The 21,733-nt window shown below is 42.3% G+C and overlaps 4 protein-coding genes across 4 annotated transcripts; 3 read left to right on the forward strand and 1 right to left on the reverse strand.

Annotated features, from left to right (window-relative positions):
* The first annotated feature begins 1,948 nt into the window (after nt 1-1,948).
* On the forward strand, nt 1,949-6,504 carry cpo (carboxypeptidase O). The gene is made up of 9 exons (XM_053853396.1): nt 1,949-2,037; nt 2,660-2,699; nt 2,983-3,084; nt 3,152-3,256; nt 3,778-3,888; nt 4,109-4,202; nt 4,298-4,500; nt 5,383-5,467; nt 5,541-6,504. Exons 1-9 carry the CDS (start codon nt 1,964-1,966, stop codon nt 5,801-5,803), a joined length of 1,077 nt encoding a protein of 358 aa, XP_053709371.1. The 5' UTR covers nt 1,949-1,963; the 3' UTR covers nt 5,804-6,504.
* Nucleotides 6,505-6,702: 198 nt separating this feature from the next.
* On the forward strand, nt 6,703-13,301 carry LOC128752319 (carboxypeptidase O-like). The gene is made up of 11 exons (XM_053853394.1): nt 6,703-6,827; nt 7,121-7,137; nt 8,499-8,658; nt 8,790-8,829; nt 8,892-8,993; nt 9,058-9,162; nt 9,236-9,352; nt 11,261-11,354; nt 11,596-11,798; nt 11,887-11,971; nt 12,039-13,301. Exons 3-11 carry the CDS (start codon nt 8,591-8,593, stop codon nt 12,299-12,301), a joined length of 1,077 nt encoding a protein of 358 aa, XP_053709369.1. The 5' UTR covers nt 6,703-6,827; nt 7,121-7,137; nt 8,499-8,590; the 3' UTR covers nt 12,302-13,301.
* Nucleotides 13,302-13,464: 163 nt separating this feature from the next.
* nudt15 (nudix (nucleoside diphosphate linked moiety X)-type motif 15) lies at nt 13,465-14,933 on the reverse strand. The gene is made up of 3 exons (XM_053853397.1): nt 14,539-14,933; nt 13,910-14,106; nt 13,465-13,852 (listed from the first exon to the last, which is right to left on the reverse strand). The coding sequence occupies exons 1-3, from the start codon at nt 14,685-14,687 to the stop codon at nt 13,731-13,733; spliced, it is 468 nt and encodes a 155-aa protein (XP_053709372.1). The 5' UTR covers nt 14,688-14,933; the 3' UTR covers nt 13,465-13,730.
* Nucleotides 14,934-14,986: 53 nt separating this feature from the next.
* On the forward strand, nt 14,987-21,491 carry pspc1 (paraspeckle component 1). Its single transcript, XM_053853393.1, has 10 exons — nt 14,987-15,472; nt 16,641-16,790; nt 16,860-17,011; nt 17,073-17,168; nt 17,286-17,482; nt 17,594-17,678; nt 18,354-18,459; nt 19,353-19,410; nt 19,615-19,751; nt 19,905-21,491. Exons 1-10 carry the CDS (start codon nt 15,077-15,079, stop codon nt 20,151-20,153), a joined length of 1,626 nt encoding a protein of 541 aa, XP_053709368.1. The 5' UTR covers nt 14,987-15,076; the 3' UTR covers nt 20,154-21,491.
* Nucleotides 21,492-21,733: the final 242 nt, after the last annotated feature.

A 21,733-nucleotide genomic window follows, 5' to 3' on the forward strand; every position in this document is an offset into this window, starting at 1 on the left:
ACATCATTTAATTTGAATCAACATTTTTTTTTCCACCACGCAGCAGAAAGCATATTTGGAGAGACAACTTTCCTCAGTCATATATATATATATATATATATATGATTTAAAAAAAAAACGCTAGAAAAATACCGCTAGAAAAGGTCGAAGACTGATAAGGCTGAAAACATCCAAACAGAATAATTTGTGCAGCAAACGATCTCACAGTGGCACTCTCTATTGCTGTTGTATTTTGTATAGAATTTTGTCAGACACCACTGTGAGATCAAACAGTAACATCCTGATTTAATTCGATTTCATTCGTTTTATTTACATATCATACAGACGACAAAACCCTGCTGTAGGGTTGATGAACGTTCTCCATATTTCAACGTAAATATGGACTATAGTTGTGCATCTTTTAGATACAGTGAACGCCGTCAATAGCTCCTTAAAAAAAATCAAAAACAATGAGACACGAGCCAATTTGCCTCACAAAAAAATGAAAGAGGAAAAAAAAAGCCGGCTCGTGTGGGTCTCTACTGACCTCTGCTGGTCATGATCCACTCTTCAATTCAACTTGCTACAGTGAATCTCTAAGTTCGACCGTACTAAATAGGAGGCTCTCAGTATGTTGGTCGACTCTTCCCCTCATCTTGTTGTCAATTATATCTTGTTGATTAGCAACAAAAAAACGAAGATACTTTCATAGGACTGGTTTCCAATCCACTGTTTTTCTTCTCTAAGTGAACGTGACGCTTTGTGTAACACAAATCCCTGATGACTACTACATAAACGTCGACGCAGTACTATAGTGCAGCAAAACTGTACAGCCATGTCCCAAGAACTGCATTGGCCCTCAAGAGTGGCTCACAAAGTCATGTCTCCTTTTGAATCCTGAAAAGACTGTCTGCATTGTGTCTTCCAAACAAAATAAGAATATTATAAATACATATCTCCTTGAACTGAAGCTGGTTCAAGACAAGTACCTTGGTGTAATGATGTGTTGCTGAGGCTTCATGAAACAGTGTCTTTATTTTCAGAGCCTACGAGATGGCTCTTTTGATTTTAAAATGATGTGACTAAGATTTTAGAGTACCATCTGGTGGGCTCTGAAAAGAAAGACATTGTTTCATGGATCCATTCCATAATCGATGACACCCACAAACTGCTCTCTCACAAACGAAACAGAATCATTTTTTAAAAGAGCGACAAAAATATTGACCAGAAAACCAATTTCATACCATCACTGTTGTGTTCTCGAGACTCACACTCTTCCGAGTTTGGAGAAATTGCATCAAAATGCAATTTGCATTTAACTGTACGTGGACTTGTACCACCACCGCCATTTGTAAAGCTGAAATCTACCAACGGAGGGAGACTCAGAAGCGCGCCACAGACAAAGCACTTTTGGACAGTCGCTTCCGTTAGTGACTCAGCATCAGACAAAGCCTCACAACTGGCTCAAACCAAATCAATCTTGCAAACATCACCCGGACTTTTAATCTTGTTTCTATTAGCTTTTGTACACGGTTTTCCTCTATTGATCTGGCTGGGGACAATGGATGAGCCAATGGCTACAATAAAACCTTTCCTCATGGATCAATAAAGTTTTATCTAACTGGAAATGTTGAGGTATTTAAACAGAGCTTGGATTTGGTACATCTGCTAATAATTTAGCCTAGTTACACAGAGGGAGAGAGATTTGCTTCATGAATACTGATAACTGCAAAAATCAAAAGCAGTTATCAGGATTCATGAAGCCCTGTTTAGTTCAGTTTTTATTTGATATTAAAGGGCCGATAATCTAGTTAAGAATCCTACGCCTCTCCCCAGTTTGCACATTAACCTCAGGAGCAAAATGATAACATACAGATGGGATTACACACCCTTCTCACTGCTCTCTTTATCTGTTCACCGTCTTCTTTAAAGGCCAGCGGTGTTCTGAAGTCGTTCATTTGTGGCAAGCTTGAGTCTGAGCAGAATGAGGGGGCTTGATGTTTTGGGATGTATCTTGGCTGTGTTTCTTTGGCGAGCGGGATCTGTTTCAATTGAAAGGTAAATATCATGTTAAACCGCGGTTGAATTATCTGCTCATCCATATAGCTCGGAAGTTTTCGGATTAAATGGTCATATTGCTGTCGGTCTGGCAAAATAGTTGAGTTGTTGAATTGTTCTGCACCAAGTTTAAAGTCGCCTTGTCAGATCAACAGGAAAAGGAAAAATGAGTATTGATATATATCTGAATAATATCCACTGGAGGTGATTTGCTACAGCAAACTTTAGTTCAGATTTATTATTAATATTTAATATAAAACTTTCCTCTTGTTTGTTTTTAGTTGTACACGCTTTTCACGCTCTTCACCTCCATTTCACTTCAGTTATTTTGGTGTTTACTGTCAGTAAATGGCCCACAGCCAACACATTAAATGGTTTATGTCGTTTTGTCATTTGCTGAAAATTGGTTTTCTAATCTTCTGCAAGATAAAGGAGAGCCGTTTCTCTTGCCGTGTCAGCAGTTGATATGACAAAAAGCTGACACGGCTGGTGATTTCCTGTCTTGCAGTTTGATAATCTTGCGCAAGCATGTGTTTTATGACTTAGATCCCAACATTTTAATGTGGTTTTATGAGTTAATTCATCCTGAGAGCTTGTCTTACGAATGTGTTTTACATTCCAGAGTGGATTATGATTACTTCAAATATCACACGATGCCAGAGGTGAGAGGACGTTGGCTTGATCATTAGATGAATATTCATTCACATGAAGTAGTGATGGGAAAATGAGGTATCATGACACAGTATTGCACGACTGAAGAAACCATTAGCTGGCGCTCTTGGTTTAGAAATTATGTGAGGGTTCAGAGAATTACTTGCAGACAGTGCCACCTGAAACCAGGACACTGTTTCATGAAACCTCATCAACTCTTCAATGCTGTGTCATGAAACCTCATGTCCGCATCACTGACATGAAGCTGTCCGTCTCTCTATTTTTATTCGGCAGATCTCTGAGTGGATGGCTCAAATTGCAAAGACTCACCCAGATGTGGTGTCCATAGTAGAGTATGGGAAGACCTACGAGCTCCGGACCATCAGTCTGTTAAAGGTTTCCAATTTCTATTCAAGGCTCTGCGACACTGCGTCTTTGCTGACATGCCTGTGTGTGATCCTAGATCGGCCTGAACACTGGCCTGAAGAAGAAAGCCATCTGGATGGACTGTGGGATTCACGCCAGGGAGTGGATCTCTCCGGCCTTCTGCCAGTACTTCGTCAACCAGGTACAAACAGTCATTAAAGAGCAAAGTCAGGATGAAGGCACTTTGCAATAATAATACTGGATAATAATACTAATACTTGGATTTAAACAACAATTTCAATGAAACCTCACCATCATTAGATGGTGCTCTTGGTTTAGAAATGGTGAGGTTTCACTGAATTAATTGCGATGGGCTGATGAGGCTTCATGAAACAGTGTCCTTATTTTCAGATCCCACCAGGTGGCGGTCTTGGTTTAAAAATGATGTGCGGTTTTATGGAAATGGTTTCTTAAATCCAAAGATATTAGATACTCCCCACAGCAGACAGTGCCACCTGGTGGCCTCTGAATATCAGGAGACGGTTTCATGAAACCTCATCGACCCTATACCACTACAAGGACGTGACGACTTTCTAAAGTTTTAAAGTTTGATCTCAGTGATGAACCGACCCAGCAGCATGAACAATCATTTTATCTGGCTTGAGCACCATCCGCCCAAAATGTCTGACCACATCCCACCTGTATTGTTTTCTCAACAAACAGATCTTGCAAAGCTACCAAACAAACACAAAGATTGAAGAGATGCTGAAAAACATGGACTTTTACGTCACGCCTGTGCTCAACATCGATGGCTACATCTACACCTGGAGTACGGTAAGTTTTCAGTAATTTTCATTGATAATCACTGTAATCATTGTTTTGTTTTTATATTTCTTTTTAGTTTCTCCAGTGTAGATTGTGCTGTTCTTGTCTTTAAAAACAATATATAATAAATAATAAATAATAAATAATAAATAGATCGTTGTCATATTGTGCCTATTTTGCCAGGAGCTAATTTTGAAATAGAGTGTATTTTGTGTCACAACTCATACAGAACCGACTCTGGAGGAAGAACATGTCCCCTGGGCCTGAAGGCCTGAACTGCTCCGGCACTGACCTGAACCGCAACTTTGACGCCAACTGGGGCAGTGAGTGTCCGACAGAGGCACATAAATAGCGCGACAGAGACAAAAAAAAAGACACCTGACAGACACCTGAAGACACCCTTTTGTCTTTCCTGAAGCGATTGGTGTGAACTTCAACTGCACCTCTGAAATCTACCCTGGACGGTCTGCGGTTTCTGAGCCGGAGGCCCAAGCAGTTACCTACTTTGTTGGGAGTCGGCGCGAGGACTTCCTGTGCTTCCTCACCATCCACTCCTACGGTCAGCTGCTCCTGCTCCCTTATGGTCACCCCAACTTCACCGCCACAAACTACCAGGAGCTGGTATGTTCATCAAGAAAACATAATTTGCATGTGCCACACACTTGATGGAAATAACCTCAAGTATACAGCTTTTATTCTTCGTGCTCAAACGTATATTACTGATCTAGAAGCAAAATGTGCAAAGGATCATGGAAGTGAGTGACTTTGTGGTAGAAAGAGACTTGCTGTTATTGTTAAGATACTTTTGCTCTGATATTGTTTGGTGCTTATTAGAGAGCTGTACTTTTATTTAATTACTTAATAATTGTTTGTCACCATGAGTGTGACCGTCGGCCATCAACCAAAGGTGATGTGTTTATCAGCATGAACTCCTTTACTTTGTAATGTATAAGCTTGATAGTCATGGCTAACTACATAGACCTCTGTATGTAGCTCATACGTAGTGATGGGTAGATGAGGTGTCAGGAAACCGTGTTTTTTTTCAGAGGCCACTAGGTTGCGCTCTTGATTTAGAAATGATTGGAAATGATATAGACGTTGCATTAGTTTTACATTTTACAGCAGACAGCGCCATCTGGTGGCCCATGAATATCAGGACACTGTTTCATGAAGCCTCATCGACCCATCAGTACTGTGCCATCATCGACCCTTCACTAGTTTGACAGAGTTTTCGTTTGTGAAATCTACAATGGAAGTGTGCATAAGAAGTGCTCTATATGCCTGTCACTACTGCTAGCTGAATTCTTGCGTGTAATTTAGTAAACGTAAATTAAATGTTTACTCCAACGAAGTATAAAATGAGTATACTTTCTACTAATCTTCTCGGCTATGGTCTGGAGTATAATTATATTGAAGCACACTTCATAAAACCAAGTATTGTACTTTTTGCTGAAGGTTGACTCTAGCTCCTCATGCTCCTTTCTCTTGACCGTACCATTTCAGATGGATGTGGGCTTAGCTGCGGCAGATGCCATCAGGATGGTCCATGGGACCAACTACACAGTGGGAACTTCTCCGGCAGTGTTGTGTAAGTCAACCTCTCTCACCTCTTCCACACTCAAGTGATTGGAATATAAATAAGCAGTGGACTCTTTCCTCAGATCCCAACTCTGGTTCCTCCAGAGACTGGGCTCGAATGCAGGGAATCCCCTATTCATTCACCTTTGAGCTGCGAGACAAAGGCACCTTTGGCTTTATACTTCCTGAGGACCAGATCAAGCCCACCTGTGAGGAGGCCTACAGCGGCGCCATGCACATCATTGGCTACGCCCATGACAAGGCTTTTAACAGCGCCACCAGCATCATGGCTGCCACACTGTGGACTGTGCTGTTGGCAGCAGGGGTCACCAGCTCACACCTATAAACAAAGCCATTCAGCTGACTATGAATCAGTCTGTGTTTGACCGTTCTTGCTCTTGTTCGTAATGAGGGATGAGTAAACATGGACAAAAGACCTTTATATAAGTGGACATTTTTAGAACACCCCTTCCACCCAAATATTTAGTAAATAAACAAAGCCTGATACAGAATCTCCACCTTTCAATCTGATTCTCCCTGAAGATGAAAAACATGTTACACCTCAAAAATATGCACGCTACCAGTGTTGAGTTGATGAGGCTTTATGAAACAGTGTCCTGATTTTCAGACCAGGTGGCACTGTCTGCTGTAAAAGGAACAATGACTAATACCAACAAGTACAATGACACTTCATATTATTTCAAAGTCAAGAAAGGCATCTAGTGGCCCCTGAAAATTAGGACACTGTTTCGTCAGCCCTGTGATACTGTTTCATGATGCCTCATGTAGCCATCACAGTTAGCTACTAGTCAGTTGGACCCTTTTTGATACGCTTGATAAGATTATTTCAATCTAACATCAAACATCTAAAAGGAGCAGAAGAACAGTTCCCTGGGCAGCATGGCAGACTAGGAACGTCAGCATCAGTGATCAGACCAGGATTACTCTAGACCTCGATGACCCGCTACAGGTCCATACACACAGGAAGAAGCAAGTGGCAATGAGGGGAAAAAATCCTTGTAATGTTATCTTCCCTGTGAAGATTACAGTTTGGTTCCAAGATGGTTCATTTCAGATGGGCTGTGGTCTTGTCCCCACCACATGCAAATCCTGCAAGCCATTCTAACCGCAGTTATTTTAGTTTAGAAAATTGCGACACTCATGAACACATCATCCACACGTGTCCAAGATCCGTTGATCAGCGCTTCACCCAAGAGAAGGAAATAAAGAAAAGCAGTGAAAGGCGTGACGTGCTTGCTCCCACGCACCGTCGTGTGAAAAAGAAACATATTCCTTGTTTATTTCAGCCTGATCAGCACAGGCAGGTAGCACTAGTCACTTGATCTACGGTGGACTGCAGTGGACAAAAAGTAAGTCTCATTGAAGAGGATAAATATTCACTGAAGCAACTTGGAACTTGTAATATGCTTGTGTGGCAAATATTTTTATAGCAGCCTAATCTACAGTAAAACGTCAAGACTTCTTAAAGGTCATTTTAATAGTTATTGTCTTCCACCAATTTAAAACAACCCGACGCCTTGTTTGTCGATGTTTCTTTTTCGCAATTTAACCAAGTTGAACCACTCTTTCAAGCCAGGATGTTTAATTAAACTTTTACTTTTTTTTGCATCAAATTCCTCTCTGTTGTTCTTTGCCACGACAGAACCATCTTTCTCACTGGTGAGTGTTACGCGTCGTTGGTTATGTTACGTTTTGTTATCTTTAGGCAGGCATCTGGATTTCTACCGTTTGTTGTCTTGTTCTCGTCCACTTCCTGTTTTATTTTGGCATCTTGTTTTCGTCTACCCGTAATCCCATAATTGAGGTGTTTTGCTTTGCTGGCCTTATCTGCCCCTCTGTTTCTGTGTTCATTGTACCATCTTGTTGTCAAGTCTGTGTCACATCGAGTCGAATCAAGTCAAGTCTGGTATCTTCTTTCCAAATGGAGCACCTTTTGTTGGATTATTGTTGATTTGAGTACTCGAAAGTCTCTCCCTCAGAGGCTTCTCACCTCCAACCTGACAAGTCCAATGGTTGATGTGTTTTATTTTAATGTCATAGGGCAGAACAAAGGTTTCACCAATGCTTTTAACACATTAGCATTAAACATCTCTCGCTACATCGGTTATTATCGATGAGCTTTCTGGGTAAAATAACAGTTAGATGTCAAGCTACATACAGTCAACACATCTGCTGTGACCCTGTGAGACCGAGGTGTTACTTATCTCATGCAGTTTAAAGGTTTAATAATTAACAGTTTTGATACCAATTGAGGAAAGACTCCATGTTTTTTCGTTTTTTCAAACTGCTAACCTCAGTGACACGATCAATGTGAGGGACACAAACGTCCATTCACATCCAACATCCCCCTTATCTACCGTTGGTGGCATGAGCAGGTCCATTCATGGTTTATGATTATTCAACCCACACCGGCCCTGGGCCGCACCTTCTGGCTGATCCAGACCCCCGGTGCTGTCAGGTTGTACAAGTAAAGTAAAAACGAATGGAATTGATTGACCGTGGATCATTTGTTTATTTATTATCCACGTATTTATATAATTTATTGTTTATATCACGCATGATCTATTGATATATTATCTATTTACTCCTATAATTGTGAAAATGACACAGTTTTATGTTTGCTGTTGGCTGTGCGTATCTTTGCTGTTGACGTGTATCTTTGATGTGTTTGTTGTCTTTGATGTCTTAGTGTCTTTGCTTGCTGCTGCTGTGACATGCTGAATGTCCCCACTGTGGGACAAATGAAGACCATCTAATGTAATCTAATGTTAAGTAATCTAACTGGTGTTTAGGCACCGAAGGACATATGTGCATATTGTTTATGTAACAAGGGCGTCACGAGAGGGAAGAGCACAGATTACATGGATTGTGGATTGATAAGAAAATCCACTCAGGTTTCACAACTTATCTGGAGATAATAATCGCAGTAACTGCAGTGGGAACTATCTTCATTGTACAATGGTGGTGATGGATGACAGCTATGGGATGTTCTTTATGTGTGTTTTTCCTCGGTTAAATAGTAACCCACAGCGTGCATGCGTAAGGCTTCGAGGTGCGGCTTGTCTCTTATCTGGGAGGATTTCCATGAGACCTTTCCAGGACTGTCACAATCATGATAACATCTCAGGGACTGCGCCTCCTGGCTCTCCTGTCTGTAGCGGGAACCACCATAGTTACAAGGTGAGGCTGATTCGCAGGGAAATGTTGAGGATGGTTTGAAATTGTTTTTTTGCTTCTGCCTTTATTAAATGATTGAACCCCAAATGCGCCACAAAACTCCAGTTGTGTCTTCCTGTGTTTGTGTGTAACAGTGAGGAGTATGACTACTTTAAGTACCACCCTATTTCTGAGGTAAGGAGCCACAAAAGTAGCATCTATTTCAACTCGTTCACACGCATTTCACTGCTACGCAGATCTCTGCCTGGATGCTCCAGATGGCCAAAAGTTATCCAAATATTGTCACCATCCAAGAGTACGGAAAGACCTACCAGCTACGACCGATCCGTTTGCTCAAGGTGCTCGATTCATTTCAGGTTCTAATGGTGCTATTTCTGAGCAACATCTTGCTTGCTTTTCAAGATCGGTCTGAAGTCTGAGGCAAAGAAGAAAGCCGTCTGGATGGACTGTGGAATTCACGCCAGGGAGTGGATCGCCCCGGCCTTCTGCCAGTACTTTGTCAAGCAGGTAGAATGCAGCAGCAAATCTGCAACACATCTTTCTCTCGCGGTATTTATGTGTTATGTATTTTAATTTAAAGATGCTTCAAGCCCATGACAAGGACCCCAAAGTCAAAGAAATGATGACCCACATGGACTTTTATGTGACGCCGGTGCTCAACATGGACGGCTACTTCCACACCTGGAAGAGCAACCAGGTCTGTTTCTGCCGCTTCCGTCTGACACTTGTTTCATTACCTTTCATGTCTTTTTTGACTAGTAATACTTTTACACACTCAGTAAGAACACGGAGGTCAAAAACACAGCGCTCATATCAGTGATTATGAACTGTAGCTGTAGTGTACAAACCTTATCTTACACAAAACATGCTGACTCGAGAAACGTGCAACTATAAGAATAATTTCCAGCGACTGTTTGGAGAAGAACAATAAAAGCAGGATGAGAAAGACAAGACTCGTGTTATGTTAGGGCCATCTTTTCACATTAAATAGTAATGTATTGCAAATATGAGAGTACAGTCTGTCATCACACCGTTTTTATGACTCTAAATATTCCTGACGATGAATTTCTCACTGGGTGTTCGCAGTGTTGCTTGTCTTGTAAATGAGTGTCAGAGTAATCAATGAGTGATGTGGGAATGACAATGATTGTGATTTTGATTCATGAGAAGGTCATTACTGTACTGGAATTCAATTTCACTGTTGTAAAATAAGAGGCAAGGGGAAAACAAAGCTCAAACCTCTAATCTACGTCAAACCATTGCACTAGTGTTCCGGGGGGAATGATCCAGTTTCACCCAATTCGTCCGGATGATGACATTAAATCATGAACTATTAGAACCTGTTGATGATCTACCAACACCAGAAATGGACTCAGCCACATTCTTTCTATTAACTATAGATCTATGCTGATGGGTCAATGCCTCATCCAATCACACACGACTGAGCTGCGCTGGTTCTCTACCCACACACACTCACAGCGAAGAAGCTGGTCAAATGTGCAACGTCCAGTTGTTTTCAAACCTGATGTGACTCTAACTTGACCACACACCTTCAACACAGAACGATGGAGTGTGACTGCCCGAGCCGCAGAGCTACTTTACTGACACTCGCAGACCATCAAAGTTGCTTCATTCTTCACATATTGGCTAAAAACTAAATGTGGAACCAAACACATTTGCTGCAAAATGTGAAGAGAGAAAGAATCATCGTACAGTGGTTATGATGCTGAGGCAAAGAAAGTAAAAGATTTATTTGGAAATTACCCAAACTAGAATAATAAAGTTGTTTAGCCTAAATTGTCAGATTTTTCTTTTTCCATTAGAATGAACCAGAAACTTGCAAGTTAGTCTCAAAAATTACATAACAATGATATAAATGAAGTGATCGAAACAGTTATTGATTTTAATTAAATTAATACATCATTAATATATTTTGGCATATTGCCCACCACTTTCTGGACACGTTTTCAACCATGCTAAAATAGCCGAATGTCAGTTGCTAAAGAATTTCACAAATGAAAAGGTATTTTCTACAGGACTTTTGGTTTACTGTGGTCCCTTTGGTGGTGATGAGCCTCTGGGTCTTTTTCAATGAACAGATTGTACTGTGGCTTAAAACAGGTTGAACAACACTGGTGTAAATTATTTTCTTGTTGCTGGTCCAGGAAAGGTTTTCAAGCTGTCCATTCACATAAAAACTGAGGGGAAACAGAAACTGGAAAAGGACAATAAAGGACTTTTTTGTCAAACCATGTATAAATAGAGATGAGTCACTAAAAAACATGGTGAATGAATTAATGAATCACCACATTGGAGGTGGTCAGTGATAAGTAGTCCATTAAATCATTACAGCCAGAAGAAAATCTTTGTTCGTGTGTGTGTGTGTGTATAATAACGTGTGTGAATACTAACGTCATAAATGTAACCAACATTGACTTTTTGTGCCATACACGAGCGCCCCCTAGCGTTCATTGACGTGTCCAAACTGAAAAGAAGGATGAAGAAAACAAGACCAGATTAGAGATTTGCTTGTCAGTTGTCTAACTAACATTGATTCAGTGATAGTAGCCTGCCTGAACTGGAACTGTATTTATTGGCTTCTTAGACCCGACTGTGGAGGAAGAACATGTCACCGGGCCCTGCTGGCTGCAACTGCACCGGCACGGATCTTAACCGAAACTTCGACGCCAGCTGGGGCAGTGAGTGTCCTTCATTTAACACATGTTAAAGATTCTTGATGAAAAGGTATTTTATGGAATAATATCTGTCATACATCTAAAACAAAAACAGAACCCAGCAGTATCTATACTATAATAGAATTGTGTCAAAAGCCAGCAAGCCACAGCCAGCAAACCATGTATGTTATTGTGTGTGAACTTACAGTTACACAAAAAATGACACAAGACAGTGCTGTGACTTACTTTTGCATTTCTCTGACAGCACTGGGAACGTCACATGACTGCTGCGAAATCACCTATTGTGGAAGAGAAGCTGCTTCTGAGCAGGAGGCGCAGGCTGTCACCTACTTTGTAGGAAGCCGGAGAGAAGACTTCCTTTGCTTCTTTACCATACACTCTTACGGACAAATGCTGCTGGTTCCATACGGACAACCCAACAACACTGACCCAAACTACAACGAGCTGGTATGAGCAGCAAGATAAACGTCCCATTTATTGTGGAGTTATAGATTATTTATGAAGCAAAATGTATGAAACCCACTGTATCTCTCAGATGAAGGTGGGCACCGCTGCAGCGGATGCGATCAAAAAAGTCCATGGAAAGAAGTATACTGTTGGAACGCCACATGAAATACTGTGTAAGTCAACTCATTCCACTGATCTGTGCTGCAGAAGAGGATGAAAACAGATGTGCATTTTCCTCAGATGCGTACTCTGGCTCATCCAGAGATTGGGCTCGGCACCAGGGAATCCCCTTCTCTTACACGTTTGAGCTGAGGGACACCGGAACATTTGGCTTTGAGCTTCCGGAGGACCAGATCAAGCCCACCTGTGAGGAGGCCTACAGTGGTCTCCTCCACATCATCACCTATGTCCACGACAAGACCTTCAATGGTGCCACGAGGAGCACGGTCGGATTTCTGTCAATCCTCCTCTTGGCAATAGGAGTCATTCAAACAAGTGGATGAACAAGCACTTGTTAATTTTTTTTTTATGTCAATTAACCACACTAAACCTTAACTCACGGTTAATGGAAAACGAATCCCATGTTTATCCCTGTTCTAAATGTATCTTAAAGGCAGATATTATTAACACCAGAGAGGCCAGTGATGTTTCCAATGTCCTGCACTTGGCATGTTGTTGAGCCTCTTCAGAGCCTCTGAGGTTCTTCTAAAGAATGTTCTGGACAGTATCTTGTTGTGTTGGGCCGTTGGAGTAAACAAATGTTTGCATGAGGAAAACTTATTGGCCACTCTGCTGTTGAGAACAGCTATCTTCAAGCTACATTTAGAACAGATACAAAATGTGCGATTGAGATTAAACATTAAGTCTATCGGCATCCTGATTTTTTTAACTGAAAATCTCAATCTGAAAATGATTTTACTTATGAAGAACTGTTTATTCAGCTGCACTTTAGATTAGAGGACGTGACTTATTCATATGTGTATTACCTGTATATTACACAGCAATTAATTATAATAAACGACCGATTAGTGTCTTGCCTGACTGTATTGGACCTTGGAATAGTCAGCAAAATATCACTCTACATGTCACCTGTTCTTTACAGTAAATTATAGGGACGCTCCGATCGAACTGGAACTGGATTTGGATGCAGCCTTTCTCAGGTGTTGTTTATACGGAGACAGAAACAACCAAGTCTGTTGCTGTTTTGGAGTGGAGCTGCATTCAATAGCCACCTCAATCTGAAACTTTTGAAAACGTCCAGAGTGGAAACTTTCATAAATTCAGTGCTCTCTGTCTCTCACTCCCGCTACAAGCGGCCAGTATGTCAATATTTCACAGACTCAGCAAAGTCTCAAGAGATTCACCAAACTGCGACATCTCACATCAAATTAAATGTTTTTGTTAGTTGTCCTTTTGACAGAATATTTGCTGGATTCTGTGAGTTTTTTTTCCTGTTCTTGCCTTCCTAAAGAGGAATATTAACACGTGTCTGAATTAAAATGATTTAATGGCTGATGTTTTCACATGTACTCAGGAGGTCTCGACCTTTTTTTATAGCTAATTCATTGTCAATCCATGCAATTGGTATCGGTGATCGGTATCGCAGCAAAAAAACCCTGATCAAAGCATCCAGAGTAAATAAGTAATTAGTTTATTAATGGTTCATATGTGTTTCCCTCGGGTAAGTGTTCAGAAGCATATCTTGCCGGAGGCGAGCATCAGAAGCCAGTGTGACTATTTTCATCTAGCATTCTGTATAAATCGGCTTACGGTTGTGATCAGCCAAATATTTCATTTTGTTCAAAGAAAAACTTTATTTTAATCATGTAAATATCAATATCAAAGGAAATATATGATCGCCCTAACTGACATGCCTTGGCCAGCGGTCACAGTATGAGTTGGAAGTAAAATCTCCAGCTCTTCCTGTTACTTTCATGTGTCACCGTTGATGTCTGCCCTCTTGAATGGCTGGAAACCTTGCTGTCTCAGACCTGCCAGAGGCAGGAAGAGCTGCTCCTCTGGAGGGAACTGGTCCCACTGGGTCCAAGTCCAACCTAGAAGAATGATTCTTCTAGTCAGGGGTTCAGTCACATAAACCTTTCTATAGTTACCCTCATTCTTCTCCGGTTCAAGGTTCCGGGGCTCCTGCGAGTGCTGATGGTCCAGGTCTCCCTGCATGATGATGGTGACATAGTGGTACTGCTCGTCCAGTTTGATGGAGTTCACCACCGACGCGAAGTGAACATTCACCAAATGAATTCCCGCTTCTTCCAGCACCTCCCTGCGAGTGCACTCTTCCCAGGTCTCCCTGCAAGTCGCAGCGTTACTGAGCCGTTCATTCCAACAAACACACGTCTAGTAAGAACGCTTACACGCCGGCAGCCCACGTTTTAATGCGAGACACTTGGAAGAACGGATTATTTCATTTTATACAAGTAATTACTCAGGTGTAATAAGCTGTAATAGCCTGTTTATCACATCAGTGTTATTCAAAAACACAACATTATTTAAGACTTCATACTTTGTTTAAACAGTGACTAGATTATTGACAGTTCAAACAAATTAAAAATCTATTTTATTTATAAATTATATTAAACAGGATTGAACAACGAAAACATTACATGTTAGACATTGGTTATCATTGTATCTTTTATTGTTACACCTCCTTTGTGAGTACCACTATAGTTACTGTAGATGTTATCATCCGCAGTAAAGCAATGAGCCACTGCTTCCTACAAACCCGAACTCCAGATGGCCACCGGGGAGCTGGTGTCTTCCGTTCCCCATTTCGCTCTTCCTTTTTCCCAGGAGGACGCAGCCTGGATGGGCGGCGTCAGTCACCACGACCCCAACACCGACCCCCGGGCGCCTTGTAACTTTGGCTGACATCTGAATTAAAGTGGACTCAGCTGCGCAGGGGAAAGCTAACCAGCGCCTTTGACACGAACAACACGTGTTTACTTCCGCTGACTCCTTCGAATAAAGCTAGGAATTCACCTATACCGCGACAGATTTTGGTTCGACTAATGATATACATGACTTTTACGTTGCCGCTTTCTAAATTTCAGATCTAAACTTGTTAACCTTATTTAAGCCAATTTGCAAAAATGTCTTCTCGTCATCTTGCCGCACTTATTTTGAAAGAACTCACGTCACAGGAAATTGTAATCGTGACGCATGCGCATAGGTTCTCGCGGGCCACCGAAAACAAGCAATGGTTCCCATATTTCCTCTCTGTCCAGGTATTTATTGTATATTGTAATTTATATTTTTCGGACATGATGGAAAGCGCTAGTGTGCAGCAGCCCAACGCAGAAAGCAGCACCTCACCGCAGGCGGCTAAACGCGCCGGCGACTCCCCGGCAGCGGAGTCAGCACCGGCGGACAAAGGCAGCGCGACGCCGTCTCCGACCCGCGAGCCTGCAGCGGCCGAACCAACCGAGGAGGAACCGGCTCAAGACCCAAGCGCTGATGCCTCCGCCACTGTGATTACGTTTGACCTGGCAAGGTTTCGTAAGGCCGGCGAGAAGACGTTCACTCAGCGGTGCCGTCTCTACGTGGCCAACCTTCATGCGGACATGCAGGAGGAGGACTTTAAGAGCATCTTCGCCAAGTACGGCAGCGTTAGCGAGGTCTTCATCAACCGAGAGCGAGGCTTCGGTTTCGTGCGCCTGGTATGTCAGCTGGTTCAGGGATGTCCCATATTCACAACGTGTCGATGTCCGATATGTCGATATTGTGATATAAAAAGATGTGTGCAACTCAGACCACATCATATCTGCTGTCAGTAAATTAGCACATTATCATTATAGTGATGCCTTTAGTAACATTTTCTCTCAAACAAAAACTAAATCTCCGACTTAGATACAATACAATTTCTGCTAATATCGAGCCCTAATTTGGGGTTTTATGTTCGTAGCATGGTGTAGGTTGGTGCCTTCACAACACTCCACCGTTAACGCATTTTTCCAACCTGAATAAGAGTGGCTCCAAAACTCATTCAACAGCACAGTCACATAATAACTCCACTTGGTACACAGCCAAACAAACAACTCTGGCACACGTGCCTCCTCATGCTTGAACCAAATGTTAAGTAGTATTTATGTTTTTTTTAACTAGGGGTGGGATTTAAAAAATGGATCTAGTTAATTTGAGAATTTTGATTAATTAATCTCAATTATTTGCAGTTTAACGGTATAAGAATATTTGCCACAAGAAGCCACATTTTCAATTTGAATGAATTTGGTATATTACTGAATCAAATGAGGGACCCATACATACATTTAAACAACAAAATATTGTTTATTTTGCGTCAGTTTGACAATAGCACAATGAATCATGACAGTGACTATATTCAAGTTTTTATATCACCTTATTTGAACTGAAGCTCTTTTAATGTCTTGAAAATATTTGTATAAGAATTTCAATTTTATAAGGATTTCAAGTCCATTCAGAGTAGAGGAAACCCTGGCCATTGTGTAGTGAAAAACCTCCCTGAACTGAAGCAAACAGATGCTTTTGTTTGCTTTTGTTCAGGGATTCCTCCATGTTTGTTGTTGTTGTTATCATCCTAGCTGCCACGTGTCTTGTGCATCAGTGTGATCAGTGGACCAGGAACTCCTGCACTTACAAAGGTTCCCTGTTGTCTAGAGAGCAAACTGTTAAATTAAATGTAATTTTTTTTTTATTGTAATGCATTTGTTAAAGTCCTTCCACTGTTTTTAACTCATATGAATGTCATGTATGTATTCTGCCTGCTTCCTTGTCTTTAATAAGCAGGCACACTTGGTGGTCTCTGGTGTCTTTCATCTCTATTCAGCTCTGCAATACTTTTTTCCCCAGGAAACCCGAACACTGGCTGAAATTGCCAAAGTTGAACTGGATGGCACAACCGTGAACAATCGACCAATCAGAGTCCGCTTCGCGAGCCACGGCTCTGCTCTTAAAGTGCGCAACTTGTTGCCGGTTGTGACCAACGAGCTGCTGGAGCAGGTAATAGAGCAGGAGTGCGTGGACTGTGTTGTGCAGCAAAGCTGAGCTGTTGATGCTCCCGGCCCACAGGCGTTCTCACAGTTCGGGCCGGTGGAGCGAGCCGTCGTCGTCACGGACGATCGAGGGCGTCCTGTTGGGAAAGGAATTGTTGAGTTTGCAAACAAAATGGCCGCACGTAAAGCTCTGGAGCGCTGCACCGGCGGTGCACTGCTTCTCACCACGTAAGTAAATACAGTTTGTGAAGAGGGTTCGGTTTGTGTTTACTGTTCTGCCTCCATTCAGGACTCCTTGTCCAGTTATTGTGGAACCCTTGGAGCAGTTTGACGATGAGGATGGCGTGCCCGAAAAAAATATACCTAGGACTCCAAAGTACCTGAAGTAAGTGAGCATGATCGTGTGGCCAGCTTCATCGCTAAGTCAAATGTTAGACATACACATCAGTCTCCCACATGTTTCATCGTTCTCCTGTAACATTTTCTTCCTTCGTGTCCTCAGGGAACGAGAAGCTCCTCCTCATTTTGCTCAACCTGGGACATTTGAGTTTGAATATGCGTCGCGCTGGCGAGCGCTCGACGAGATGGAGAAGCAGCAGCGTGAGCAAGTGGACAAGAACATTAAAATGGCCAAGGAGAAGCTGGAAGCCGAGCTGGAGTCGGCCAAACATGAGCGACAGCTGATGTTGATGAGGCAGGGTAGGACACACTCCAGACACTTGATCCTTCCTATCTGGCCTCGTCCGAGTGAATGTTTCGTGCCAGGTCTTTGTGAAAGCATTTCCCCATTGTGTTCACTTTTCTTTGCAGACTTGATGCGGCGTCAGGAGGAGCTGCGGCGACTGGAAGAGCTTCGGAATCAGGAGCTGCAGAGAAGAAAGCAGATAGAAATGAGGTTCTGTGGCATCTTTTATCCTTAGCAAAAACACATTCACATCCTGCGTTAGAATGATGTCATTATGATGATAATAAACATGTCGTATTATTGAAACCTTTAAAATACTGTATATGTCGACTGGAACTAGCTGGTGACGTCAGAAGTTTGGTAGAGACACTTTCAACCCTGGAGGCTTGTGATGTGATGTACACTAGAGGTGGTCAAAGTACTGCCCTCATGAGGTCTAAACTATGAAAGAGATTTTACTTTTTTTCATCATTCATTTCCCCCATCTTTTAATAATGATTCTTGATATCATAATAACATGCTTTACTCATAGTTGTGTTCCCAAGCTCTTCAAATATTTACAATTTGTATTGAGCTTCTTCAAACTCAGTGTGTAAAAGATTGCAATACAACAATATAGTATTAATAAGTATGTCGAGTCATGGCATGATAACACTTTCCAAAATGTCAAAATTTAAGAAGAAGGTTTTTCTCCTGTCCTTCGGGTCAACGGCACTTCAGATTTCTTACAGTATACATTGTGACCCCATTGGAAATTGAATTGCCATCCCTGGTGAGCACTCGGTGAAGAAAAGCCAGTTGGTTTCAGGACATCATGGATCGGTACATGCAGTTGGATAAAATATCTCAGGGACACTTGTGCTCATGCGGCTTTTCCCTGTATAGGCACGAAGAAGAGAGACGAAGGAGGGAGGAGGAGATGATGAGACATGGTGGGCAGGAGGAGATCAGACGCCAACCAGAGGGTTTCAAACCAAACTACATTGACAATGTGAGTACTGTTCTCCTCTGAGGTTTCCTATTAATGTGGGCGTCCTTCATGGCACATGCTGGAGTCGCAAAATTGTGGCTTTTAAACAAATACAGAGCCTGATATAGATGCTACTTTACACAAGCAGATCGCAGATTTCTACTGCAACCTCAATCTGAGCAACATTTGTGAGCTTGTAATACACTAGTATTCTAAATTCCGGACTGTAGAGTGCACTGGAATATTAGCGCCACCCACTAAATGTAAGAAGGAAAATGGATCTTGTTCATCCATAAGCGCATTGGTCTACAAGCCGCAAGTGCAGTGCAGAAAGGTCAGTGGTGCACTAGGCTTAAGAATGCATGAGGATCACTTCTAAACTAGTATGGAAAACAGGCTCCTGCATGGAGACTGACTCATGAAACAAACTGGGCAATGTTCTGATCCTGAATCATCAACTCCTCACATCTTTTATTGACATTAAAGCGCTCAAAATAGACTGTTTTCACCCGCGTGTTTGAAGTTCTGACACCATAGCCGGTCTCAGCTGCTGCTTCTTTTGATTCTGTAATATACCAAATTCATTCAATTTGAAAAATCTGGCTTCTTGTGGCAAATATACTTATACCATTAAACTGTGAGAAATTGAGATTAATTAACCACAAATTCTCTAATTAACTAGATTCATTGTTTTCATCGAATCCCACCCCTAATATATATATATTAAACAATGTACACTAGTCCCATGATACTGGCAGGAAGCCACAGTGAGCCAGTGGACTGGCTTTTGTTGTCAATGAGAAATGGCAGATGTTAATAGCATGCTCTGAAATGAAAGCAGCATCATCATCATCATCATCATCATCTTCATCATCTTCTTCTTCTTCATCATCTTCTTCTTCATCTTCTTCTAGAGGGAGCAGGATGTGAAAGGCGGCGAGCTTGGCCTTCGTGGAGTCAACAACATGGCAGGTATGGTGGTGATTTGGTTCATGCAAAAGTGACTGTGCTTCAGGATCACGTGAGGTGACTGGTGCAGTTTACTGAAGCTTAGTTCAAACAGCCATGCTTATTTCATTGATGGTCTCTTCTTCACATCGTGTGGTGACGGCTGCATCTGTGTTTTGAATCTGGTGGAATGAGATTTGTTGTGACCCTCATCTGGTTCGCCTTCAGATGCTTTCAACACGGCTGCAGGGTCGAGCGGTCACCAGGGTCAAATGATGGGCTTCGTTGGCCGAGGAGCACCGATGGTGGCAGAGGGGCTGCCAAATATGGTGGGCGCAACCATAAAGGCTGAGAATGGAGCTATGGTACAGTTCATTCATGTTTCATCATGATGTCATACAATGAAGTGCTCACGACGGATGGTTTTCCTCTCCTTTCCTCCCTCCGTGACCATATTGTGATGGACGCCTGCTGACAAATCAACTCCACAATACTGCCGTGTGATTCTCACCTCAAAGCGAAATGATAAATACCCTCAAGGGGGCGCAGTCGGGGGACGACCAGAGGTCGAGTCTCCACAGCAGCAGCTACAGCTACAGCTACAGCAGCAACAGCAACAGCAACAGCAACAGCAGCAGCAGCAGCAGCAGCAGCAACCACCACCACCACAGTTGGGGCCACAAGTGGGACCACCACTTGGGTTCAACGCTGGCAGCCCAGTCGGCGGAGTGTTTGACGGTCCAAACAATAAGCGCCGCAGATACTGATGCGGCATCTCAACAGCCTTTAAGACGGCCTGCTACTTTCTTTTGTTTCTTCATGCTGTAATATGTGCAGTTTGGAAGTTTGAAATATGGACTCAGAGTCAAGGATGTCATATTTTATTCTATTTTTATAACTGAATGCCTAATATTATTTGAGTGTGTGTTGTTAGTACCTGATGACAGTCCAAACCACACTCTCACTCATGTCTAAACATTGGACATGGTCCTCCAGGAACAGCCTGAAGATACTGTCTTGCTTCACAAACGCTACTGAGAAATAAAGGGTCTGGGAGTGATGTGTGTCTCTTGGTGGTGAAAGCTAAACCTGAGGGTGACTTTGTACAAGGTCTCAGTGAAGATACATCGTGTTATTACCGAGCTTAAGAGGACACCAGAGGCTGTTGGTGGTGCTTCACGTTGTTGAACTCCTCTTTCGCGACAGCAATGATCTGCAGGAAACTGAACTGAATATTTTTCTTGGCGCATCCACTCTCATCCAGGGGAACGCAGCCCTGCATGTGGACCAGGACATACACTACTTATGATCAGTAGCTGCCAGAACTAGCAATGGGTTGATCAGGATTCATAAAACGGTGTCATGATTTTCAGAGGCCACCAGGTGGCACTGTCTCCTGTAAAATTCGTGTTGGGTTGTGATGTAAGAAGAGCGCTATCCAGTATAGACATCTATACTGTTTCATGATACCTCATGTACCCAGCACTAGCCAGTACCTGTGGAACACATGGCCTCGCAGTGCCACACCACCAATTGTTAAACATCAAACCCTTGTCCTGGCAGCCAGTTGCAGTGAGGCAGACTGAGTTTCTAGTTTTGACACTGCTGCGCTAAGGTGAGACTTTCACCCAGTCCGCCTCAAACAGTGGAGCGGGTCCCTCTCGTGATTTCTGTTCTTTTTAACTTCAGGTAAATTGATGCACTTTTTTTTCTGTTACAGACAAAAACAATGTTAATTTTTCTTTTCTTTAATGCTAACAAGGATACAATGTTATGCAGAGGTGTACTTGCGATCATTTTATAGACAAATGATACTATTTACCAAGACAGTGAAGAGTTGGTGCCGCGAAACATTTACTTAGTGCAGCTGATCCGTTAAGCCAACATGAACATGGTGGTTCCACAGAAATGTGTGATTATTGAAGGCGTGTGTGGCTTCCTCCTCCATCTTTTCATTGTTTACAGTTGATCTGTGTGCAGTACTTTGTCAACTCTGATCAATGCATTGTCTTTCACATTGGGTGAAATGGAATCAAGGCCTCGCATGTAATAATGCTTGGTAATAGACCATTTATTTATTCTTTGGGAGACCCAATAAAAACTGAACAGTCTTTGAGTTGCGTATGTATTGTGGCCTTTACTGTGTATGTACTGTACCGTCCATGTAGGTGGCTCAGAATCATGCATCTTTTCCCGTTGGTATAGCTCTTACTGTCACTTTAAATGAGGAAGCTTGTCACAAAGGCGCAGCAAGTTTGTCGCCTCCATTGAAGGCAGTCTGAAAGTGGTTTGAGGAGGGCTGTTGCTTTTCTTTGCCCTGCCCAAGGCTGTTCATTATCAACATCAT

The sequence above is a fragment of the Synchiropus splendidus genome, chromosome 1 (genome assembly GCF_027744825.2).
Source record: "Synchiropus splendidus isolate RoL2022-P1 chromosome 1, RoL_Sspl_1.0, whole genome shotgun sequence".
NCBI classification, from domain to species: domain Eukaryota; kingdom Metazoa; phylum Chordata; class Actinopteri; order Syngnathiformes; family Callionymidae; genus Synchiropus; species Synchiropus splendidus.